This window comes from Borostomias antarcticus, assembly GCF_949987555.1.
Source record: "Borostomias antarcticus genome assembly, chromosome: 16".
NCBI classification, from domain to species: Eukaryota; Metazoa; Chordata; class Actinopteri; order Stomiiformes; family Stomiidae; genus Borostomias; species Borostomias antarcticus.
In genome coordinates, this window is record NC_140249.1 from 8,204,118 (window position 1) to 8,230,477 (window position 26,360).

Consider the following 26,360-nt stretch of genomic DNA (forward strand, 5'->3'; position numbering starts at 1 on the left):
GGTTTGCTTCGCATAACCATCTGGGAATTCTCTGTTGGAAGGTGTTTGGAAAAGGGCAGGCACTTTTAAAAATACTGATTGTTGCACCATCTGTTTATGGCTGTCTATCACACGCTAACTTCAACAGCTTCTCGCTGCCAGGCTTTGCTGGTTTGGTGGGTGTGTCAGAGGTGCTATCCAATCAGCAGAACCCTACCCAATCTTCTCAGCTACCATAGGTGCAACAATTGCGTAACACACGTGGTGTTCAATGCACCACCGTTTCTGTTTCAATAATAAATGGTTTGCAATGTTTTGTTGGGACTGAACTCACTCCTGTTCTCCTGTCTTCTCTTTTCCCTCTATACTACATCTCTGGGCTCTGTCATTCGCTCGCATGGCTTCTCCTATCACTGCTATGCCGATGACACCCAACTGGTCTTGTCATTTCCCCCTTCTGATACACAAGTGGAGACACGCATACTGTAGCTGTGTGCTTGGCTGACATCTCGGAGTGGATGACAACAAGCTCAATCTGGACAAGACTGAGCTGCTGTTCATCCCGGGGAAGGACTGCTCGCACCGGGACCTGGACATCACCATTGAAGACACAGTGGTGACGCCGACTCTGACTGCGAGGAATCTGGGTGTGACCCTGGACGACCAACTGTCGTTCTCCGCACATATCACATCCGTCACACGCTCCTGCAGATTCATGCTCTTCAACATCAGGAGGATTCGCCGTTTCCTCACTGATGAAACAGCGCAGGTACTCATCCAGGCCCTGGTCATCTCCCGCCTGGACTACTGCAACTCCATCCTCGCTGGGGCCCCGGTGTCAGCCATTAAACCTCTGGAGCTGATCCAGAGAGCTGCTGCTCGCCTGGTGTTCAACCACCCCAAGTTCTCCCACACAACTTCCCTTCTGCGTTCCCTACACTGGCTCCCTGTAGCGGCTCACATCCAGTTTAAAACTCTGGCGCTAGCCTACAGGGCAATGAAAGGACAGGCTCCCTCCTACCTCCAGGCCATGGTCAAGCCCTACACCCCCTCCTGACAGCTACGCTCTGCAACCTCAGGGCGATTGGCTGTGCTGTTACTCCGAGGCCCCTGCGGTCGATCGACGCGGTTACGGTCTTCTCTGTCCTGGCCCTGCTGTGGTGGAACGAACTGATGTCAGGATGGCAGAGTTGCTGCCCATCTTTCGCTGCAGGCTCAAAACTCACCTCTTCAAGAAGTTCCTCCCTCTTATATTTTTCTACGGTTGCACTTTGGCTTTAGCACTAGATTATGCTCCTATTCACTTGTTTAGGCAGGAGATGCATTAGTGAGTTCTGGTGAGTAGTAGTGTACTAACTACCTACGTTAAATACAATTATTGTAAGTCGCTGGATGAAGGTGTCAACTAAATGACTAATGTTAATGTGTAATGTAATAAATTAGTTCAGGACCCATTACCAGTAACCACTGTAAATTGCTTTCCCATGTAAGCCTATGTTGACATTTTTTACAGGCCTGTGTAGCGTGTGTAAGGCTGTGTGTGCTTATGCTATTCCAGTTGCTTTGGTGTGATGGCCAGAGTGAGCTTCCTCACCTTCAGTATCTCATCTATCTGTCTCAGACAGGACTTTCACAGGTGCTGAATCATTCAATCAATCAATCAAAGCTTTATTTGTATAGCGCATTTCATACCCAGAGGCAACACAATGCGCTTTACAGAGAACAAGGGAGGTGGGCATACGACCCACCCCTACATATTCCAGAGGGAAGCAAAAATGAGGGGGTAAAGTTGCTGTAATGTGCATTATCTGTACAAAAATACATCAACCTGCTCAAACCTGTTAGTTTCACCTGCAGCTGCAATGAAAACCTGAAACCATGTCAAATAAGGATGAAAAGATGAGCTGCAAATACATGAATAACAGGCCTAAGTAAAAATACAACTGACTCAAAAAATAGATCAAAATAGATCAGAGATCTTATTCTTAATATTTAATACTAAAAACAATATTTGTTTATGCATGTTGTACAAATCCAATACAAAATACGTCAGTAAATAATCTAATACATAAAATACATAACTCATCCCACCCCATAAACACAACCATTTAAAGACATTACTATAAGTTCATATTATACACATGAGGAAAGTACAGTAAACATAATGTCCAAACACATTCTAGACTATTCTAGTCTGCATCGGCACCGCCTTGTATAAATGGACTACTGTCCCAGACCATAATGATGCCATCTAAGGAGCAATTGATTTAGCTATTCATTCCATTGCATGGGATTGTTGTGAATAAATGCAACAATACTGGCAAAGTCACTTCATTAATGTTCATATACATGAAAACATACATTAATTACATGAGTATGATCCTGAAAAAACTGATGGAGAGAAAGTGGACAGGCTCTGATTGGTCACCTTGGTGCTTCCCACTTCAGAATGGACCTCCATCTTCAAACTTTTCAACTTTCCTTGAAATGACATTAAGTGGACCCATATAGTCAAGGAATGCACATTTGTTCTGCAAATACATTTTAAATGCAAGCCTTTGTAAGCCATGTTGTCTTACTGTTAAACTACATGTCTCTGTCCCTCAGACAACTGCATGTCTCTGTCCCTCAAACAACTGCATGTCTCTGTCCCTCAGACAACTGCATGTCTCTGTCCCTCAGACAACTACATGTCTCTGTCCCTCAGACAACTGCATGTCTCTGTCCCTCAGAGAGCTACATGTCTCTGTCCCTCAGACAACTACATGTCTTTGTCCCTCAGAGAACTACATGTCTCTGTCCCTCAGACAACTACATGTCTCTGTCCCTCAGACAACTGCATGTCTCTGTCCCTCAGAGAGCTACATGTCTCTGTCCCTCAGACAACTACATGTCTCTGTCCCTCAGACAACTACATGTCTCTGTCCCTCAGACAACTACATGTCTCTGTCCCTCAGACAACAACATGTCTTTGTCCCTCAGAGAGCTACATGTCTCTGTCCCTCAGACAACTACATGTCTTTGTCCCTCAGACAACTACATGTCTCTGTCCCTCAGAGAACTACATGTCTCTGTCCCTCAGACAACTACATGTCTCTGTCCCTCAGACAACTGCATGTCTCTGTCCCTCAGAGAGCTACATGTCTCTGTCCCTCAGACAACTACATGTCTCTGTCCCTCAGACAACTACATGTCTCTGTCCCTCAGACAACTACATGTCTCTGTCCCTCAGACAACAACATGTCTTTGTCCCTCAGAGAGCTACATGTCTCTGTCCCTCAGACAACTACATGTCTTTGTCCCTCAGAGAACTACATGTCTCTCCCTCAGAGAGCTACATGTCTCTGTCCCTCAGACAACTACATGTCTCTGTCCCTCAGACAACTACATGTCTCTGTCCCTCAGAGAACTACATGTCTCTGTCCCTCAGACAACTACATGTCTCTGTCCCTCAGACAACTACATGTCTCTGTCCCTCAGAGAACTACATGTCTCTGTCCCTCAGACAACTACATGTCTCTGTCCCTCAGAGAACTACATGTCTCTGTCCCTCAGACAACTACATGTCTCTGTCCCTCAGACAACTACATGTCTCTGTCCCTCAGACAACTACATGTCTCTGTCCCTCAGAGAGCTACATGTCTCTGTCCCTCAGACAGAGCGTGCGCGTGCGGGGGGGTGAGCGGGTGAAAGGATATGTCTGCTGGTGAGCTCCTGTATGAGCGACTGGACCTTTTTCTGGAAGGCGACCTGAGCCTCGCACATGCACGCGTCTTCTGACACCTCCCCCCCGCGCAGCTCCTCTGAAACAGAGATGGGAACATCAACATCAGACACCTCCCCCCTCCCAGCTCCTCACACCTCTGAGTATAGTGTACACATTGTACTGAATATTTAAATATATACAATAGTCAGTAAATAAATAAAATGTAATGTAATGTCATAAGAAGACTATTCAATTAAGTTAATGTCAAATGTGACAGAAAGTGGTATGCGATTCTGAACTATTCAATGCAAATGCAATGTATTTTTTCCAGAAAATCAATGTGATTATTTATTGATTCTAAGTGAAGCTCTTTCAATAATTAAGGGAAATCATTGATAAATTAAAAGGGTTGTACAAAATCTTGATAATGTCAAAGCACCACTGGGAATTATAATTATGAACTAATGAGAAGTCCCCCAAAGATAAGATCAAACTGCTGTTAACATTGTTTTTTTTTTTTTTTGTTTGTTTTAAAGGTGACAGACACCATGCTGTTTGTGACTCCTGAGGCGTCATACACAAGGAAGACAACTGGCAGTTTCTCAGTGATACTCTTTTGGGTCCAACTCTTTCCTCCACTGCTCATTCTATCCAGCTCCTCATGCTCCTTATCTCCTCCTCCTCCTCCTCCCTCACTGCTCCTCATCTCTTCCTTTACCTCCTCCCTCACTGCTCTTTGTCTCTTCCTCTTCCTCCTCCCTCACTGCTCCTTATCTCTTCCTCTTCCTCCTCCTCCTCCCTCACTGCTCCTTATCTCTTCCTCCTCCCTCACTGCTCCTTATCTCCTCCTCCTCCCTCACTGCTCCTTCCCTTCCTCTTCCTCCTCCCTCACTGCTCCTTATCTCTTCCTCTTCCTCCTCCCTCACTGCTCCTTATCTCTTCCTCCTCCCTCACTGCTCCTTATCTCTTCCTCCTCCTCCTCCTCCCTCACTGCTCCTTATCTCTTCCTCTTCCTCCTCCCTCACTGCTCCTTATCTCTTCCTCTTCCTCCTCCCTCACTGCTCCTTATCTCCTCCTCCTCCCTCACTGCTCCTTATCTCTTCCTCTTCCTCCTCCCTCACTGCTCCCCCACTCCTCCTCCTCCCTCACTGCTCCTTATCTCTTCCTCTTCCTCCTCCCTCACTGCTCCTTATCTCTTCCTCCTCCTCCTCCTCCCTCACTGCTCCTTATCTCTTCCTCCTCCTCCTCCCTCACTGCTCCTTATCTCTTCGTTCCAACGAGTTAAGTGGATTGTGATCACTTAGCATGGTAAATACACACATTAAAAGCTCTAAACAGAATAGTTTTGGAGTTGAATTGTGTTTTTTTCGTGACATTTGGAAAGTAGGCTAATCTAATGAGAAGTCCCCCAAAGATAAGATCAAACTGCTGTTAACATTGTTGTTTTTGTTGTTTTTGTTGTTTTAAAGGTGACAGACACCATGCTGTTTGTGACTCCTGAGGCGTCATACACAAGGAAGACAACTGGCAGTTTCTCAGTGATACTCTTTTGGGTCCAACTCTTTCCTCCACTGCTCATTCTATCCAGCTCCTCATGCTCCTTATCTCCTCCTCCTCCCTCACTGCTCCTCATCTCTTCCTCTACCTCCTCCCTCACTGCTCTTTATCTCTTCCTCTTCCTCCTCCCTCACTGCTCCTTATCTCTTCCTCCTCCCTCACTGCTCCTTATCTCTTCCTTTTCCTCCTCCCTCACTGCTCCTTATCTCTTCCTCTTCCTCCTCCCTCACTGCTCCTTATCTCCTCCTCCTCCCTCACTGCTCCTTATCTCTTCCTCCTCCCTCACTGCTCCTTATCTCTTCCTCTTCCTCCTCCCTCACTGCTCCTTATCTCTTCCTTCTCCTCCTCCTCCCTCACTGCTCCTTATCTCTTCCTCTTCCTCCTCCCTCACTGCTCCTTATCTCTTCCTCCTCCTCCTCCCTCACTGCTCCTTATCTCTTCCTCCTCCTCCTCCCTCACTGCTCCTTATCTCTTTGTTCCAACGAGTTAAGTGGATTGTGATCACTTAGCATGGTAAATACACACATTAAAAGCTCTAAACAGAATAGTTTTGGAGTTGAATTGTTTTTTTTTTCGTGACATTTGGAAAGTAGGCTAATCGGCCTAACCTGGTACCAGTGAATGCCGCTAAGCTAGGCTAATCAGTTGAAAATGCTTTATACTGCTTGTCTAACCCCAGGGAAGAAAACAAGCGTATTTCCCAAAATCTTGGCCATGTCCTTTAACCCAGCTCAAAGACATCCTGGGGAACACTTTGGAGCCACCGATGACGTGTCCTCTGTCTATGTCCATGTCTAGTAGGGGACTCTCTTCAACTCCAATAGATGTGAGAGCTATGTCCAGACCTTTGTATCCAAGCTTGCCATGCATTAGCCATGGGGTGACAGAAAGAAGGGGATTGTCATTAAATTGTAAACTAAAACAACACCAATCATTCCACACTGGTCTTACTTTCTGCAAACTAGCTGGCCAAGAGAAACCTTTCCCCTGGGCTGTGTTCTAAGCCTCTAAATCCTGTCCAATCAGAACTCCTCTCTGTCGTCCAGTCACAGGGCCCATGAGTACAGCAAACATTCACTTCCTCCAAACAACACATCTTTAAGACATATAAAAGGCTTCATGTTTCTTACGTGAGCATGTTTTCATGTCCGTGTTCAACACATATCCCTGTCTACACTTGCAGTAGTATGAGGGGTAACCATCAACACACATGTGCTGGCAGTCATGTCCCCGGGAACAGTCTCCACCAACACCTAGAGACAGTAATGTAAAGACAGTAGTAATGTAGAGACAGTAGTAATGTAGAGACAGTAATGTAAAGACAGTAGTAATGTAGATAATGTAGTAATGTAGATACAGTAGTAATGTAAAGACAGTAGTAATGTAGAGACAGTAATGTAAAGACAGTAGTAATGTAGATAATGTAGTAATGTAGATACAGTAGTAATGTAAAGACAGTAGTAATGTAGAGACAGTAGTAATGTAAAGACAGTAGTAATGTAGATACAGTAGTCATGTAGAGACAGTAGTAATGTAGAGACAGTAGTAATGTAGAGACAGTAATGTAAAGACAGTAGTAATGTAGATAATGTAGTAATGTAGATACAGTAGTAATGTAAAGACAGTAGTAATGTAGAGACAGTAGTAATGTAAAGACAGTAGTAATGTAGATACAGTAGTCATGTAGAGACAGTAGTAATGTAGATACAGTAGTAATGTAGAGACAGTAGTAATGTAGAGACAGTAGTAATGTAAAGACAGTAGTAATGTAGAGACAGTAGGCCGTCTGGTCTGATCATTTGAGGCTCAGGTATGACGTTCCTTTTGTTAGGATCCAGGATCATAATCTGAGTTCATACATGTGGGAATGTGTGTGTGTGTGTACCTGCATGCTTGCGTGTGTGTGTGTGTGTGTGTACCTGTGTGTATGAGTGTATGGTATGTGTGTGTGTGTGTCTACCTGTGTGTATAGATGTGTGTGTGTGTATGTATGTATGTGTACCTGTGTGTATAGGTGTGTGTGTACCTGTGTGTATGAGTGTATAGGTATGTGTGTGTGTCTACTTGTGCGTATGAGTGTATAGGTATGTGTGTGTGTGTGTGTGCACCTGTGTGTATAGGTGTGTTGTGTACCTGTGTTCTAAGCCTCTAAATCCTGTCCAATCAGAACTCCTCTCTGTCGTCCAGTCACAGGGCCCATGAGTACAGCAAACATTCACTTCCTCCAAACAACACATCTTTAAGACATATAAAAGGCTTCATGTTTCTTACGTGAGCATGTTTTCATGTCCGTGTTCAACACATATCCCTGTCTACACTTGCAGTAGTATGAGGGGTTACCATCAACACACATGTGCTGGCAGTCATGTCCCCGGGAACAGTCTCCACCAACACCTAGAGACAGTAATGTAAAGACAGTAGTAATGTAGAGACAGTAGTAATGTAGAGACAGTAATGTAAAGACAGTAGTAATGTAGATAATGTAGTAATGTAGATACAGTAGTAATGTAAAGACAGTAGTAATGTAGAGACAGTAATGTAAAGACAGTAGTAATGTAGAGACAGTAGTAATGTAGAGACAGTAATGTAAAGACAGTAGTAATGTAGATAATGTAGTAATGTAGATACAGTAGTAATGTAAAGACAGTAGTAATGTAGAGACAGTAGTAATGTAAAGACAGTAGTAATGTAGATACAGTAGTAATGTAGAGACAGTAGTAATGTAGAGACAGTAATGTAAAGACAGTAGTAATGTAGATAATGTAGTAATGTAGATACAGTAGTAATGTAAAGACAGTAGTAATGTAGAGACAGTAGTAATGTAAAGACAGTAGTAATGTAGATACAGTAGTCATGTAGAGACAGTAGTAATGTAGATACAGTAGTAATGTAGAGACAGTAGTAATGTAGAGACAGTAGTAATGTAAAGACAGTAGTAATGTAGAGACAGTAGGCCGTCTGGTCTGATCATTTGAGGCTCAGGTATGACGTTCCTTTTGTTAGGATCCAGGATCATAATCTGAGTTCATACATGTGGGAATGTGTGTGTGTGTGTACCTGCATGCTTGCGTGTGTGTGTGTGTGTGTGTGTACCTGTGTGTATGAGTGTATGGTATGTGTGTGTGTGTGTCTACCTGTGTGTATAGATGTGTGTGTGTGTATGTATGTATGTGTACCTGTGTGTATAGGTGTGTGTGTACCTGTGTGTATGAGTGTATAGGTATGTGTGTGTGTCTACTTGTGCGTATGAGTGTATAGGTATGTGTGTGTGTGTGTGTGTGTGTGTGTGTGTGTGTGTGTGTGCACCTGTGTGTATAGGTGTGTTGTGTACCTGTGTGTGTAGGTGTGTGTGTACCTGTGTGTAGGTGTGTGTACCTGTGTGTGTAGGTGTGTGTAGGTGTGTGTACCTGTGTGTGTAGGTGTGTGTACCTGTGTGTAGGTGTGTGTACCTGTGTGTATAGGTGTGTGTGTGTGTACCTGTGTGTAGGTGTGTGTACCTGTGTGTATAGGTGAGTGTGTACCTGTGTGTATAGGTGTGTGTACCTGTGTGTAGGTGTGTGTACCTGTGTGTGTAGGTGTGTACCTGTGTGTAGGTGTGTGTACCTGTGTGTACCTGTGTGTACGTGTGTGTACCTGTGTGTGTAGGTGTGTGTACCTGTGTGTATAGGTGTGTGTACCTGTGTGTATAGGTGTGTGTAGGTGTGTGTGTACCTGTGTGTATAGGTGTGTGTACCTGTGTGTATAGGTGTGTGTACCTGTGTGTATAGGTGTGTGTAGGTGTGTGTGTACCTGTGTGTATAGGTGTGTGTACCTGTGTGTATAGGTGTGTGTAGGTGTGTGTGTACCTGTGTGTATAGGTGTGTGTACCTGTGTGTATAGGTGTGTGTAGGTGTGTGTGTACCTGTGTGTGTAGGTAAGGGTGCTGGTGGTCCGGTGCGTCCGTGTCCGGTCAGGTCTCCCCCAGGTCCGTCAGGGTAGAGAGCCGTGACTCTGACCCTGTACAGGGTGTCTGGAATCAGGCTCAGCAGCACCACACTGTTCCTGCTGCCAGGGACGCTCACCTGCAGTACACACACGCACACACACACACATGCACACACGCACACACACGCACACACACGCACACACACCATAATAATAAGTATTATTATTATACTACGGGGCGGCTGTAGCTCAGTTGGTAGAGCGGGTCGTTCAATGATCGAAGGGTCAGCGGTTCGAATCCCAGCTCCGACCGTCCACATGTTGAAGTGTCCTTGAGCAAGACACCTAACCCCAAATTGCTCCCAATGAGCATGTTAGCACCTTGCATGGCAGCTACCGTCATTGGTGTATGAATGGGTGAATGAGAGGTCATTGTGAAGCGCTTTGAGTGCCACTAAGGTGGAAAAGCGCTATATAAGTGCAGTCCATTTACCATTTAATAAGTATGTGGAAATAGCTTACTGGAAATAGCTTATTGGATTGATTGAAACAGCAAAAGAAGATGTATCTTAATGAGGATCCCACCAATCAAAATAATAACATCATGTGACCCAACAAAACAAGCATCAAGAATGCAGTCAAATTCATATATTAACTACAGCATGAGCAGTGTTGTGGTGGTGTGTTGAGCGGTGTTGTGGTGGTGTGTTCAGTGTTGTGGTGGTGTGTTGAGCGGTGTGTTCAGTGTTGTGGTGGTGTGTTGAGCGGTGTTGTGGTGGTGTGTTGAGTGGTGGTGTGTTGAGTGGTGTTGTGGTGGTGTGTTGAGTGGTGGTGTGTTGAGTGGTGTTGTGGTGGTGTGTTGAGTGGTGGTGTGTTGAGCGGTGTTGTGGTGGTGTGTTGAGTGGTGGTGTGTTGAGCGGTGTTGTGGTGGTGTGTTGAGTGGTGGTGTGTTGAGCGGTATTGTGGTGGTGTGTTGAGTGGTGGTGTGTTGAGCGGTGTTGTGGTGGTGTGTTGAGTGGTGGTGTGTTGAGTGGTGTTGTGGTGGTGTGTTGAGTGGGTGGTGGTGTGTTGAGTGGTGTTGTGGTGGTGTGTTGAGTGGTGGTGTGTTGAGCGGTGTTGTGGTGGTGTGTTGAGTGGTGGTGTGTTGAGTGGTGTTGTGGTGGTGTGTTGAGTGGTGGTGTGTTGAGCGGTGTTGTGGTGGGTGCTTGCCTCGCCCCTTGCGGTGCCACCGGTGGTGAGAGAGTAGCTGACGCTGTACTGTTTCACTGGCCCCCCGGCGTGGTCCCAGCCCACCCTCAGGGTGGTGGGCGTGGCGTCGGACACGCGCAGGTTCCTCGGACCGCTACGGACCACTGGGGGGATACAGGGGACATGAGGCCTCACATCAGGCTCAGCTCCTACAGCTGAACAAGGCTAGCATCACAATGCAGGTATAGACTGTGCTCTTCCTGTTCATTCGAATCCCTGTGATAAGGGCCCAGAACTTTAATAACTCCTCTGAAACCCTCAGGAACAGGAAGTCATATCCTGTAGATTAATGCTAGCGCAATGCAGACACAGTCCTCATATTTGATTTGCTTTGGGTGCACTGTGGAATGTTTAAGTGATTTTGGTCGTGGATGCTAGCTTATACCAATGCTTTGCACTAGCATTAGCAAGACGTGAACGCTCAAATGAGGGGCAGCATGGAAGCAGCTGAAAATTATCTCAATCAATCAACAAGTAAACAAGGTCGTAAATGAGGCCATATGAGGCCAAGATTCCAAACTATTCCTTTAATCATTGGTATTTCTTACCTGAGCATGTTTTCATGTCCGTGTTCAACACATATCCCTGTCTACACTTGCAGTAGTATGAGGGGTAACCATCAACACACATGTGCTGGCAGTCATGTCCCTGGGAACAGTCTCCACCAACACCTGCAAACAGTCACACGTTACTGGCTTAGCCTGGTCATGTCACATGATCAGTCACTTTACACTGACGTTTGAATAAACATGATTTGATTAACTCTGATTAGCTGAGTATTAAAATATAGTGAGTATAAGTAAAACTACTTCATTAAAGGAGTAGTAAAGGGGAAAATCATGTTTAGCCCTGTTTTAAGGTTACTTATGATCATATACAATGGTTCAGATCAAAAGGTTGACAAAACTAGCACTTTTGAGAAAGTCTTAAAAATATGAAAAATCATTAAAAAAACATGTTCAACTCTCAATTTCAAAAACAGGAAACTCACCGAGGTGTTAGTTGGCGTTCTGACATATAATTCGCCATAAAGTAAGATTCTAGTTCATCTGGAAAGGCTTTTCTAAATATTTAGGATAGAACTATTTAGTCGCAGCACAAACGTGTGTAAACTTCCGCAAACCTGGTAGCCTAGCAACATAAACATTAACAATAGCTACCGTAAGTAGTTCCGCTTCCTCAATCCCCTCTGCAGATTGATCTACACATCTACAACGGTCGCGTCAATGCAAGTCAATGGATTTCATAAAATGATCAATAAAACCCTACAGGATTCATACTTTGCGACGAATTTGATGTCAGAACACCAACGGACACCAATTACCCCCTCGGTGAGCTTCTTGTCTTTGAAATCGAGAGTTTAACATGTTTTTGAAAGATTTTTCAAGGTGCCCACCCACATCCATTGTATGACCTAAACGGTGGTAGAGCACTTATCAACTTTCTCAAAGGTGCTAGTTTTGTCAACTTTTTGATCTGAACCATTGTATATGATCATATGTAACCTTAAAACAGGGCTAAACATGATTTTTCCCTTTACTACTCCTTTAAATGCCAACAATGATACAATATCTGCTAATATTACACATATAGAGTTGTCTCAGAGTAGTGCTCCTTTAGGGCTGTATAGATTGCTGTTCCCCGTGTCTGAATCTGTGAATGAGGCTTCAAGACATATGATGTGTGTTAAGACACCACTGGTAATCGGTTCTATTGGATAATAAAATAAATGTGAGGGCAAAACTAAAGCCAGCATATAACAGGCCACCAGGAGGCGCTGCCCTGGAGGACCTGAGCTGTGAGCGGGGAGGAACACTCACCGTTGTCTCCATCATTACCACACAGAGTCTCCCTGAATTTAGACGTGAGTTTCTCAATGACCCCGTAGGTCTCCACATAGAAGGCATGTTCGTCCAACGGGGTCATTGAGAAACTCACTGCTCCTTATCTCTTCCTCTTCCTCCTCCCTCACTGCTCCTTATCTCCTCCTCCTCCCTCACTGCTCCTTATCTCTTCCTCTTCCTCCTCCCTCACTGCTCCCCCACTCCTCCTCCTCCCTCACTGCTCCTTATCTCTTCCTCTTCCTCCTCCCTCACTGCTCCTTATCTCTTCCTCCTCCTCCTCCCTCACTGCTCCTTATCTCTTCGTTCCAACGAGTTAAGTGGATTGTGATCACTTAGCATGGTAAATACACACATTAAAAGCTCTAAAGAGAATAGTTTTGGAGTTGTATTGTGTTTTTTTCGTGACATTTGGAAAGTAGGCTAATCTAATGAGAAGTCCCCCAAAGATAAGATCAAACTGCTGTTAACATTGTTTTTTTTGTTGTTTTTGTTGTTTTAAAGGTGACAGACACCATGCTGTTTGTGACTCCTGAGGCGTCATACACAAGGAAGACAACTGGCAGTTTCTCAGTGATACTCTTTTGGGTCCAACTCTTTCCTCCACTGCTCATTCTATCCAGCTCCTCATGCTCCTTATCTCCTCCTCCTCCCTCACTGCTCCTCATCTCTTCCTCTACCTCCTCCCTCACTGCTCTTTATCTCTTCCTCTTCCTCCTCCCTCACTGCTCCTTATCTCTTCCTCTTCCTCCTCCTCCTCCCTCACTGCTCCTTATCTCTTCCTCTTCCTCCTCCCTCACTGCTCCTTATCTCCTCCTCCTCCCTCACTGCTCCTTATCTCTTCCTCCTCCCTCACTGCTCCTTATCTCTTCCTCTTCCTCCTCCCTCACTGCTCCTTATCTCTTCCTTCTCCTCCTCCTCCCTCACTGCTCCTTATCTCTTCCTCTTCCTCCTCCCTCACTGCTCCTTATCTCTTCCTCCTCCTCCTCCCTCACTGCTCCTTATCTCTTCCTCCTCCTCCTCCCTCACTGCTCCTTATCTCTTCGTTCCAACGAGTTAAGTGGATTGTGATCACTTAGCATTGTAAATACACACATTAAAAGCTCTAAACAGAATAGTTTTGGAGTTGAATTGTTGTTTTTTTCGTGACATTTGGAAAGTAGGCTAATCGGCCTAACCTGGTACCAGTGAATGCCGCTAAGCTAGGCTAATCAGTTGAAAATGCTTTATACTGCTTGTCTAACCCCAGGGAAGAAAACAAGCGTATTTCCCAAAATCTTGGCCATGTCCTTTAACCCAGCTCAAAGACATCCTGGGGAACACTTTGGAGCCACCGATGACGTGTCCTCTGTCTATGTCCATGTCTAGTAGGGGACTCTCTTCAACTCCAATAGATGTGAGAGCTATGTCCAGACCTTTGTATCCAAGCTTGCCATGCATTAGCCATGGGGTGACAGAAAGAAGGGGATTGTCATTAAATTGTAAACTAAAACAACACCAATCATTCCACACTGGTCTTACTTTCTGCAAACTAGCTGGCCAAGAGAAACCTTTCCCCTGGGCTGTGTTCTAAGCCTCTAAATCCTGTCCAATCAGAACTCCTCTCTGTCGTCCAGTCACAGGGCCCATGAGTACAGCAAACATTCACTTCCTCCAAACAACACATCTTTAAGACATATAAAAGGCTTCATGTTTCTTACGTGAGCATGTTTTCATGTCCGTGTTCAACACATATCCCTGTCTACACTTGCAGTAGTATGAGGGGTAACCATCAACACACATGTGCTGGCAGTCATGTCCCCGGGAACAGTCTCCACCAACACCTGCAAACAGTCACACGTTACTGGCTTAGCCTGGTCATGTCACATGATCAGTCACTTTACACTGACGTTTGAATAAACATGATTTGATTAACTCTGATTAGCTGAGTATTAAAATATAGTGAGTATAAGTAAAACTACTTCATTAAAGGAGTAGTAAAGGGGAAAATCATGTTTAGCCCTGTTTTAAGGTTACTTATGATCATATACAATGGTTCAGATCAAAAGGTTGACAAAACTAGCACTTTTGAGAAAGTCTGAAAAATATGAAAAATCATTCAAAAAACATTTTCAACTCTCAATTTCAAAAAATGGAAACTCACCGAGGTGTTAGTTGGCGTTCTGACATATAATTCGCCATAAAGTAAGATTCTAGTTCATCTGGAAAGGCTTTTCTAAATATTTAGGATAGAATATTTAGTCGCAGCACAAACGTGTGTAAACGTCCGCAAACCTGGTAGCCTAGCAACATAAACATTAACAATAGCTACCGTAAGTAGTTCCGCTTCCTCAATCCCCTCTGCAGATTGATCTACACATCTACAACGGTCGCGTCAATGCAAGTCAATGGATTTCATAAAATGATCAATAAAACCCTACAGGATTCATACTTTGCGACGAATTTGATGTCAGAACACCAACGGACACCAATTACCCCCTCGGTGAGCTTCTTGTCTTTGAAATCGAGAGTTTAACATGTTTTTGAAAGATTTTTCAAGGTGCCCACCCACATCCATTGTATGACCTAAACGGTGGTAGAGCACTTATCAACTTTCTCAAAGGTGCTAGTTTTGTCAACTTTTTGATCTGAACCATTGTATATGATCATATGTAACCTTAAAACAGGGCTAAACATGATTTTTCCCTTTACTACTCCTTTAAATGCCAACAATGATACAATATCTGCTAATATTACACATATAGAGTTGTCTCAGAGTAGTGCTCCATTAGGGCTGTATAGATTGCTGTTCCCCGTTTCTGAATCTGTGAATGAGGCTTCAAGACATATGATGTGTGTTAAGACACCACTGGTAATCGGTTCTATTGGATAATAAAATAAATGTGAGGGCAAAACTAAAGCCAGCATATAACAGGCCACCAGGAGGCGCTGCCCTGGAGGACCTGAGCTGTGAGCGGGGAGGAACACTCACCGTTGTCTCCATCATTACCACACAGAGTCTCCTTGAATTTAGACGTGAGTTTCTCAATGACCCCGTAGGTCTCCACATAGAAGGCATGTTCGTCCAGCGGGAGGCTGGCCATGAGGCGCAGGGACGCCATGTCTGCCCGGCCCACGCCCACGGCGTAGATCTCAATCCCTGAGGCTCGGGCCTTCGCTGCCACCTCCTCCACCTGGTCCTGGGGCCGTCCGTCCGTCACAATGATGGCCACCTTGGCAATGTTGAGTGAGCGTGGCCGGGCCCCCGCCTCCTCTGTGAAGGCCTGCTCCATGGCCGTCTTGATGGCCAGGCCGGTCATGGTGCCGGTGGCCAGGGGGTCGATGCGACTCATGGCCTCCCTCAGGCTGGACTTGTCAAAGAACGTTCGGAGCAGGAACTCGATCTTCACCGTGCTGGCGTAGTTCACCACAGACACTCTGGTGACGTCTGAACCAATGTCCAGTGTGTTCACCATGTCGGCCAGAAAGATCCTGACCTTCTCAAACTCAGCAGGACGCACGCTACGGGAGCTGTCTATGATGAACACCAGGTCCAGGGGTCGACTTCTGCAATTCGTTCCTGGTCCTAGAGGTAAAAATATATGGCATAGTATTATTTACTTAAACAGTAGCAAGTTAAGTCAATCAAATACGGTGAGAGGAAATACAACTGTGAACAGGTCACATTTCTGAGATATCTGGAATTAATTCAAAGGTATCAATACAAAAATCTATACATCAAAAGTAATGCTTGCATGAGTTATCAAACTGTTCTGTCATAGTAAACTAAGAAAACAAGTTCTACATCACTGTTAATCAGATTCTAGTTAATCTAGTTCATCTACAAGTTCATAATGAGTGAGCACACAGCTGATTTAAACAGCCCAACAGGCCCCACATATCCCAGATACTGGAGCTATGTGCTTCAATAAGGAGCAGAGAGAAGGAGAACTAACATTTATTCTATCCCCAACGCTATTATTACAGCATTCGCTCACCCATTGCTACACAACCTGTCCTGTACCAACACTTCGGGTGTGGTAGCCTATCTGACCAGCTGTTCTGTTAGAGGGATTGTAGTAAGCTAGAGTTTAACTTCCATTTCCGTGGTGGCTGATGGTAATCATAGTTCCTAAAGCCATTAATTAGGCTGATATTTCATTTACTTTTCAGGATGTGAAGAGAAGGGGTGGGACCGCAGAGCACTTATATGTGTTTAAAGTAGCCTAATATGTAAATAAACTGAAGACATGTTTTTAGGTTAGCTTATACGTCTGCACAATCTGTAGCCCTTTACGATTAGATGACAAATCAAATGTTATGGTAGGTCATAGACATTAGTCTAATAATTAGACTATAACATATGATCGTATCGATAAGTAGAAGATCAAATATTTATTAATTAATACAACTTTGATATTGGGCTACCTATCAGAAATGAGAGATATAAAGCATCGTCGTGCGTAAAAGTCGTGCGTAACGCAGCACGCTGGCTGCGCAGCATAAGGAAAGTGAACCAACCTCTGATATCCAATGTATTCCGTGATAGCTGATCTCGTAGTTGACGGACCTCCCGGTGAATCGGTTTTGTCGGGCCAGGACTGTCTGCGAAGTATTGAGGTTGATATCCATAACGCCGGTGTGTTTCTTGCACTTCTAGGGCAAGAATGGACACGCAACAGACAAGCCATCCGATTAACGATGCTGTACTATAGCCCATCGTTGATTTTGGTCCGTCTCAGTAAGAACTGGGTTCCTAAAACCTCAGGCTCCGGGGGCACATTTAACCATCCCCGACTGGTACGTGGGAGAAGGTCGGCCAATCCCAGCGTAGAGGTGCGGAATAACTAAAGCGAGAGTGAGAGTTGCCATACGAGGAGGTTCATGATGTTGACGTTACAATGTACGGATCAAAAGCTCAAACTATAGCGCCTTGCATTTTTTGGAAAGTCGACAAAAGTTTACCGCTAATGAGGATGGTGAAATTACGACCCACGTTTTCTTATTAGGTTTAGGGGGAGAGTGGGGTCAAGTGTAACACGGGGTCAAGTGTAACATAGTAGTGAATTATCTGACCAAAAGTGATTCTGCACTAATAGGCGACACCGAAAGCGTTATTTTTCAAAATGCTACAATCATCTGACAAATGTCAGTCAATGACATTCATTTTAATCAAAGGCAAATACAGTTCTTCTAAATGTTAATTAGCTTATTAGACCTATTTGATTTAGCCTACAATTAACAAAATCCCAACGACATTATTGTGGCTTGAAGTTATAAGTGTATTTGTGTAATCATATGAATTATTCTACAGTAGTAGGCTAACCTGTTTTGGACTTCATATGGCCCGCCTGCGTGCACCAGTAAATTCGACTCCTCTAAAAACCAAGGAAATCAGCTTCAATCATTATGAAAGTGTTATGCATTCAATGACATTAAAACAGCACTTCATTTTTTATTGTAGGCCTGTAATAGCAATCAACAAACTAACCAATCAACCAATCAACTCTGAAGGGAAAGTACTGGTGCAGCCTGGATACAGTGAACCTAAAATAGGCTACAAAACCAAGCACACGTGGGCCCAAAAACACCCAACTCAAGGGAGTTTTTCAAGCATGATTAAAAGCCATACTTTTTATACAGTATTATTAGGGTGACCCCTACTAGCACATAGTGGTAATTACATAAAATATTTGGTGAGTCTAGCCTGTCCAGACGTTCGAGTCCGTCCACTAAAATTGCCGATTAAGTTCTCAACGGAGTGTAACGAGTTGACAATTCGGTCTGATATCAAGCTATACTCCTTTTGCTTGCACCCTATCTTCTATATATTAAATAGAGGACCAGACTATAGTGTGAAATGTTACCTGGAAACAAACTAGTTTGGCGCTGACATTCAGATTCAGTTTAATAAAACAGTCCAATGCCAGTGGCACTTGAAAGTATTCAACCTTTGGGTGTGAACACAATTTATTGTGATACAAACTAGAATCAACCTTCACTTTTTTGTATAAATTACACAAATAACAATGTGGGGAAAGTAAATTGTTATGACAAGGTAATTGTTATGTAATTGTCAAGTTAAAGTGGTTCTGGACCAGTGTTTTCAACAATTCACACAATTTATCAGTATAAACAAATAGCGTTCAAAGAATTTTGAATGATAGTCTATTCACTTTTGTAGCCCTGTTAGCCTCACCATTACACATTACTTTTCCACATTGACATTATGGAGTGTTTTCGGGTGATTATACAGATTATGTTCATCCAAATTTCTATTTTAAATTCAAACGCTAGATGGAGCTAAGTGATCAAAATTGAATTGTCCATAGCCCTGGATGCCTATTTTGGTAAGCATATAGCCTGTATTTCTAGTGTGATCACATACAAGGTCTTATGCAAAGTTTCATGAAACAATGAGAAATTATTTTTCTCAAAGTTTTGAGATTCAATGTATATATAATAATAACTGTATATATAATTTGAGATTAGATGTTTTCTTTCAATAAAACCGAACTAACATTTTAAGTCATAAAACAATCAACATGAAATATGAATAGCATTACACAAGTGTATATTATCACCAATTAATCTCCACTACCTATAATATACAAAGATTGCCAGTTTATTAAATGAGCAAAAATCCTTTGATAATTTACTTTCTCTCTGTACTGTACATATAATCGGCCAATTAAAAGATACCTCACTTGTCAAAGGAACATGTGTAATTCTGTTTTTCTCCCCCAGGTGATTACTGTTTTCTTGCTTCCCTCTGGAATATGTAGGGGTGGGTCGTATGCCCACCTCCCTTGTTCTCTGTAAAGCGCAGTGTTGCCTCTGGGTATGAAATGCACTATACAAATAAAGCTTTGATTGATTTCTCTCTGCTCTGCTCCAATATACTGTGAACTGGACATGAAAAACATCTGACCGGAGCTGCAGTGTAGGTCCACTGATTTAAAAAAACAAAAACAATAGCTTTTCTTAATCATTATTTCCTGGGGAGTCCAATGAGGTTTGTATCGCCCACTCATCTCTACCTTGTAACACATCTCTTCAGAAAAGACACCACACAGTCAGCTCTGCACCTAGACCTTTAATTTAGTAAAAAAAATACAAAATTTAAAAAAAGTAGGAAAGCGATACAAATGTGCAATCCCATTTCTTTCATGTTTCCAAATGTATGGTTTAGTCATCACTATCATTATCAATATCTTTAACTTACTTACTAATAAACTAAAACAAGTTTAAATAATAATACATCAAAAGGAGAAGAGGAGAGGGCCAGTCTGCTTGTTGAGTCCCTGTGTTTAATAAACAGGCTTCTGTAAGAAAGCGCAGATCCTGGGGGAAATTCAATGTTATAGTTTAGCAGCCATTCCCAGAGGAAGAACATCACCCCTCTAACAGCCTCTAAGAGTCATGGGTAGGGAATTCAACTGTGAGGGTGGCATTCTGGGTCTTGCCGTTTGTAAGGATGCAATTGTAAATGTGATGTAAAAATAGCTACTGTACACCCTTGGTGTAGTAGGCACTGCTTCAATTAAATCAGAGAAATCAGAGAAAATGGGACTACAACCCTAGGAGTCGCACCCATAGTGACTTTCAGAGGGAGATTCAGCCTCGCTTCAGGAGTAGATCTGGATCTTTCACACAGAAAAAGCAATAGTGCACCAACATGCCCCTCTCATTCTCCTGTCAAGTAACTGGCCTTTCAATGGGGAGTTAAAAAATCAAATCAAAAGGAACATTAGGTATGCATTGAGTGACCCAGGACACTGGGCCCATAGAGTGGCAGTCTGGTGGCGTTCAGAGGACCCGGGTTTGACAGGGCTTGGCGGGCAGCTCCAGGCCGCTCTCGTGCCCACAGCACGATGGCACACCCCCGCTGGACACCTCCTCCGCAGGACACGGCATTCCCTGGGCACGGATCTGCTGCACGCAACTCCTACACAGGACCAGAGAAAAGGGAGGGTTTACATCCAGGAGGAATGTCATCTTCTGTCCATATACTATACTGCCATGTCAGTATGTGAGTTAGTGAAGGGCCCTGTTGAGCGTACCAGGCCGTCCTGGACATGATGTTGTGGATGTCGGGCTTCTGGAAGCCGTTGAAGGTGGAGGAGGCGGCGACGGTGTAGGCCCCCATGTTCTCAAACAGCATCCAGTCGCCCAGCTGCATGTCGGGCAGGTAGCACTGCTCCATGATGCGGTCCAGCCCGTCGCAGGTAGGCCCCCAGATGCTGCAGGGATACATGTGCTCGTCTGGCTTGGGCTTCTGTGGAGGGGATGCAGAGGACAGGGGCACATCAGGACCTGGCGCTTCAGCACAACGTGGCTGGAAACCCACAGCTGAGAGTTTGACCTCTTTCTCAGGATGACTTGTGAGAAGACTGTAGTCCCGCGTTCCTTCACATTTAACTTAGTATTGACAGGCCGTGATTGTGAACTTGTTTCTCTTACCCTGCGAAGCGTTGGCAGGCAGTGGGCGTGGTCGTACAGAAGGCAGTTGAACGATCCGTACACCCCATCGTTCACGTAGTACATCAGGGTGCGGTCATTGGTCCCTTCCTCTAAAGTGACAAAGACGTGACATCAAAGTTAATGATCAAGAAAATAGTTGCCACTAATAGTCCATTTTGTTTTGTTAATATACATTTGGATATATAGCCATGCATTTTATTTGCTGAGAAAACTATATGTAAAAGCACTTTATTTGTTTAAAAAAAATAAAACTTTGCATACCGTCGGAGGCTGACTGCTCATTCATGATGACCTTCTTGGCAATGATGTTGACAGCCAGTGTGTAGGCAGAAGCCACATAGTACCGGCCTGGCTCAGCAATAACCCTGACCCCAGAGTCAACAGGGAAATACTTGTCCAGAGCCAGATTGATGACCGTGGTTATCTGTGAAAGAGGACGAACAATAGGGGTCAAAACTGAGAGAATATCTATGGACATTACAGCTTCAAACTGAGAGAATATCTATGGACATTATAGCTTCAAATGTGTGCACATAATTACTTAGCACTACAGCTGCTATTCAGTCTTAAAAATGGCACCAGATGTTTACAAAACAATTGATGAATGTGAAGGTGTCAGAAATCCTACCTCCTCAAACTTGAGCTTGGTATCCTCAGACCCAGGGAATCCACCGCCAATGTCCAGGAGGTGCATGTTGTAGCCCACCTCATTCTGCACGACCAAAACAAGGGACACACGGAAAAATAGTTCACTTTTCATTTCTAATGAACTTAATTGGACATCAGTCAGGCCCAGTATCATCATCTTAATCATGAGAACGATCTGTATACTCTGTCCTGGTCATGGGCAACTCATTCCATACCATTACTAACATATTCTATTAGCCCCTCCTCTCCCACTGGAAGACTACGGTGAGCAGAGACAACTCACCCCCATGTCGAAGACACAGCGGGCGTCGGAGATGGCCTGGGTGTAGGTCTCAGGGTCGGTGCAGCCACTGCCTACATGGAAGCTGACCCCGATCACGTCCAGGCCCAGCTGGCGCGCACGCTCCAGCAGGCCCCGGGAGGCCTTGAGGGTGGCGCCGAACTTCACGCTCAGCCGGCACACGGCCTTGGAGTCGTCCGTGGCGATGCGCAACACCAGTCTGGGAACAGCACAGGCGGGGGTCAGAGGGCGTGTTATGAGCCCACAGGGGGGACGTGTTTGTGGGACAGAGGGAGTGCAGGGGGGGTCCCTTACTTGGCATGTTCATGGCACCGCGCCACCTTCATCAGCTCCACCTCGCTGTCGAAGGTCATCATCTGCACCCCGTGGGCGGAGGCGTACTTGATCTGGGACAACTGCTTGCAGGGGTTGGCGTAGATGATCCTGCTGGGCTCCACGCCTAGAGACTGGACCTGCTGGATCTCCATCTGGGGAGAAAAATACAGAGAGAATATATGAATGAACAGCAAACGGGTGCAAACGTTTGAGTAGGCTGAATTAAAGCAGCAGTTAAAGCTCCCCAGGCCAGGTGTTTGATGAGTTTCATCTGTTTCTGAAGCCATGTTTCCATCGAATTGTGTGAGGATCGCTAAAAATATGAATGCGAATAAAGCCGGTGAACGTGCGTTTCCATCTAGAGCTTTAAATCGGATAAAGCATTTATCACAAAAGACTTTTATCGAACAAGAGAAAATCCGATGAGATCGACAGTACAAACTTTTTGTCGATTTTCATGATTTTTAATCGAATTTTACTGTTTCCATAAGGCATTTTTAATTCGATATAACTTCATTTGCATAAAACGTGTGGATGGAAACATGGCTTGAGACTGCTGCTATTCTCTGTTCTGTCTCTCATTCCATTTAATGGATGAAAAAAATGCTGCTCCCAAAAGCAATGGGCAACACTGAAGCCCTCTGTTCAGAGAGCTGGGCGAACCTTGCTCGCGCAGTCGAAGCCGGCGCCCAGACACGCCAGCGTCATGACAACTGCCCGGCTGTCGTTGCATTTGACGGCGTAGAAGGGCGTGACGCGGGGCAAGGCGCGCGCCCAGCGCAGGTGCTTCTTCACCACGTCGCCCAGGTCACACACGTAGAACGCATCCTTGTCGTCCTGCGGCGGAAGAGACACGGGTCAGCCACTAACACACGTACTGTCAGATTATCTCACTTCTAAAACACTCAGTTACACTAACACACGTACTGTCAGATTATCTCACTTCTAAAACACTCAGTTACACTAACACACTTACTGTCAGATTATCTCACTTCTAAAACACTCAGTTACACTAACACACGTACTGTCAGATTATCTCACTTCTAAAACACTGTTACACTAACACACGTACTGTCGGATTATCTCACTTCTAAAACACTGTTACACTAACACACGTACTGTCAGATTATCTCACTTCTAAAACACTCAGTTACACTAACACACGTACTGTCAGATTATCTCACTTCTAAAACACTCAGTTACACTAACACACGTACTGTCAGATTATCTCACTTCTAAAACACTCAGTAACACTAACACACGTACTGTCGGATTATCTCACTTCTAAAACACTGTTACACTAACACACGTACTGTCAGATTATCTCACTTCTAAAACACTGTTACACTAACACACGTACCGTCAGATTATCTCACTTCTAAAGCCAATGCCAAATCCATTCTGCAATTTTCTGAGCAAGTCGGAGACTGCTTACCACACAGAAAATAACAAAGACTATCAGGGGGCGTGGCCTCTGCACCCAGCCCTAAAAATGGTGGTACTACATTTGAATAAACTAATTGGCAAATCAACTATTTATGCTGCCATGCTGTGTAGCTCATAGGTGATACAGGAAGTAATTGTTCAGGGAATACCTTGAGGTCAACATATAATTCCTCTCTTGGCCAAAGTACAGTACAGCTAAATAAACAGCTGAAAAGGGCATGAAGACTGCGTGAGTTCCGGCTCACCGTAGTGGAGGATTCGTTGAGCTTCTGCTCAACAATGTCCCGGGCGCAGAAGCCCTCCTCCAGGAACGTGAAGTCAAAATCAGCAGGAGTGAAAGTGTTCATCGTTGCAGAGGAACTTTTTGGTCACAAAAAGATACTGTGGAGAGAGGAGACGATACGGTGAGATGATATCTGTTATCTTCACAGGCTTCCTGGTTTATCAATGTTGGCGCTAACAACTTCCATTTAATGAGGGCAATTCCCTGATATGACACCGTGACTGACAGAGGTACTAGTGACTGACATGTGTGAATGACAGGGATGATAGGTAGTAGCTACAGCTTTGTTTATGGCAGTCTGTCTTAAACCCAAAAGACTTACTTTGACACAAAGAGATGGGATGTGACGAATGCTTAATCAGGTGCAGAGCAGCCAAGGCGGTTCACCAGTGAAGTTGAAGTCTTTCAGATAACACTCGAGGCCAGGGCCTGCTGAGCTGCCAGTCTGTGCTTTCCTAAAGCAATATGTCTGGGAAGCACAGAGATGACATCTGGGTTAAAAACACAGTCAGGGAACACACAGCAACTCAAGGTTAGAGACCCAAGACATCCCACATAATATTATTTGTCCTGTCCTAAGTAATGGACATGTGTGGCCCACCAGTTCTGAACCCTGTTTTGTGCAATGTGACCACTGGAGTTTGTATTTCAGGCCTTCGATTAAGTTGGGTAACTCATCACAGGCATGGTTCTCCACCCCGCCCAACCAGGGCACTCTGTATGATGACACAATACAGTTAGTCTGTTCAGTTAGACAAGGCTGAATGCAGCAATTTAGTCCTTACCTCCTTACCTGCCCCATGTAGTTCAACCTTTCCCAAGGCATCTACTCTAAGTCATCAACACAAAAGGCTTTTCTTTTTATTAAGGGTCTTTTTATTTAAGGGTCAGCTTTAGAACACCATGCATTTTGCAGAGAAAGTGGTTCGTTGTGAGGTTTATAATGACTCAGAGAATTGGGACAGAAAATGGGCCAGCTTGATAATAGAATAATAATAATAAATGCCTAATAGCATATGTTTCGAGTAACTAAGATTTCCCTTTTTAGAGAATGATCCAATGTTTAGCAATTTGATGTCAATGTGTCCCCTACTAGCCTAGTCCCCTACTAACACAGTACGTAATGCCAACACGTATTGGCAAGTCATAATACACTCTGCCGAATGTGACGATGATCAATGTTGTAACATTTCAAAAATGTTGTCATCGTGAGTGTCATTGTGTGTAACTTACAGTCAAACATTGCGCAGTAACTGGCATCATCTATTAAAATCAATATCAAACTGCTTGTTCTGAGTGATTTCTCAGAACATCACTACACTACTGTATACCGGTAAACGAGCACCCGCCCCCGAGTGCGCAATTTCAAGTGTCCAATGGGAGGAAAGGACAGAGGCGAGATAAGAACATGTGTCACGAGAAAGAGCCAATCAACGAATAGTGAACGAAGTTAGCGAGACATTATTTCGCCGGTGACGCCTGTAAAACTTACTGTTACAAATGGAGAACAGACAATGCTCTCCACAATCATTATATAACGTCAGCTAACTTGCACTTTCCGCGTTGACTGGCTGAAATACTACCTTGGCGAAGCTCATTTAGATGTATTCAGTTTTACAGTCAGCCATTACTGGCTAAAACGTGTCACTGCTAGCCAAGTCTCGCCCTGAACATGTTGCTTGGCGATGCTGCGTCAGTGTGAGCATTCCATACATGTCTATGACTGTACCCGTTACTGTACATTCCTGGGCGTTAATACATACCATAAACGGCAGCGCTATCGTCAAAATTAGCAACCCATTTTAAAACCGACATAACGCCGTTAGATTTGAAAACCGGAAATGTTTAGAGGATATTTTGAGTTACAACGTAAGCTACTTTACTACTACTAAGTTACTACTACACGTGGAAGCAAGTAAGGTTAGCTAGCTAGCCGGCTAGGTTTACGAAGAATCGACAAAGAAGGTTGGCTATCAATTGTTAAACAAAAGGGCTCGTCTCTATTTAGTTATGTCACATTGTAAAAACAAAGAAAAAACTCCATGAATAACGTTAGCTAGCGAGCCTTTTATTCACCCTAGTCTAGCTAGATAGTATAACAGTTACTGTAGTGACAACGTGGACGTCAGTCCTCAGAGACTAGTACAGACGTAGCTCAAAGTTCAATAGCCAAGTTACAAAGCAAGTATAAATAATAGAGTAGACAATTGTAAGACTTACCTTAAAAAGCATTTACAAAGAGTTTGTCCATTAGATCAGGATCCTTGGATTAAAAGATTTTGATTCTCCAACAGTCTGTGTAGAGGTTTATTCACTGATCTCTCGCTGAAGTAGAAATGGGAGCCGGCATCGAATGCGGCTGTATTTATAGCGATGACGTTTCCAGGGCAACGCACCAGCTGAAACCGGCCTCCAGTCTACGTAGAAACCGGTTTAGTCTCGTCTCTGGCACATGGCATGTGCTGGCGGGGAAGGACAGCACAGATCTAAAGATCAGAGAGACATAAACTGGAATTCGCATTTTGACCTCTTGCTTTATTTCATTAAACAAAGAGCATTTCTGGTGTTGCTATGAGACTATAGTGAGTTGGCAGAGACCCGAGAATGCCCTCAATCACGAGGCATGCATCAGCTAGGCTACTGCTGTCT

At 44.2% G+C, this 26,360-nt stretch overlaps 2 protein-coding genes across 2 annotated transcripts; both read right to left on the reverse strand.

The window, feature by feature from the left end:
* Positions 1 to 3,630: 3,630 nt before the first annotated feature.
* matn3b (matrilin 3b) lies at positions 3,631 to 16,236 on the reverse strand (the record flags this gene model as incomplete). Its single annotated transcript, XM_084451084.1, has 4 exons — positions 3,631 to 3,782; positions 7,514 to 7,636; positions 15,245 to 15,820; positions 16,233 to 16,236. The coding sequence occupies 4 exons, from the start codon at positions 16,234 to 16,236 to the stop codon at positions 3,631 to 3,633; spliced, it is 855 nt and encodes a 284-aa protein (XP_084307210.1).
* Positions 16,237 to 19,315: 3,079 nt separating this feature from the next.
* Positions 19,316 to 26,032, reverse strand: odc1 (ornithine decarboxylase 1). Its single transcript, XM_084450798.1, has 11 exons — positions 25,932 to 26,032; positions 24,034 to 24,180; positions 23,674 to 23,809; positions 22,646 to 22,819; positions 21,962 to 22,134; positions 21,650 to 21,866; positions 21,347 to 21,430; positions 20,980 to 21,142; positions 20,698 to 20,807; positions 20,298 to 20,512; positions 19,316 to 20,182 (listed from the first exon to the last, which is right to left on the reverse strand). Exons 3-11 carry the CDS (start codon positions 23,773 to 23,775, stop codon positions 20,044 to 20,046), a joined length of 1,377 nt encoding a protein of 458 aa, XP_084306924.1. The 5' UTR covers positions 23,776 to 23,809; positions 24,034 to 24,180; positions 25,932 to 26,032; the 3' UTR covers positions 19,316 to 20,043.
* Positions 26,033 to 26,360: the final 328 nt, after the last annotated feature.

What these genes read in the sequence shown, in the direction of transcription:
- odc1 (XM_084450798.1), bottom strand. Translation starts at nt 23,775, where the DNA reads ATGAACACTTTCACTCCTGCTGATTTTGACTTCACGTTCCTGGAGGAG. An exon ending in GCTGTGTCTTCGACATGGGG is followed by an intron (nt 21,431 to 21,649) that starts GTGAGTTGTCTC and finishes TTGGTCGTGCAG; the next exon opens with AATGAGGTGGGCTACAACAT. An exon ending in TGAGCAGTCAGCCTCCGACG is followed by an intron (nt 20,808 to 20,979) that starts GTATGCAAAGTT and finishes TTGTCACTTTAG; the next exon opens with AGGAAGGGACCAATGACCGC.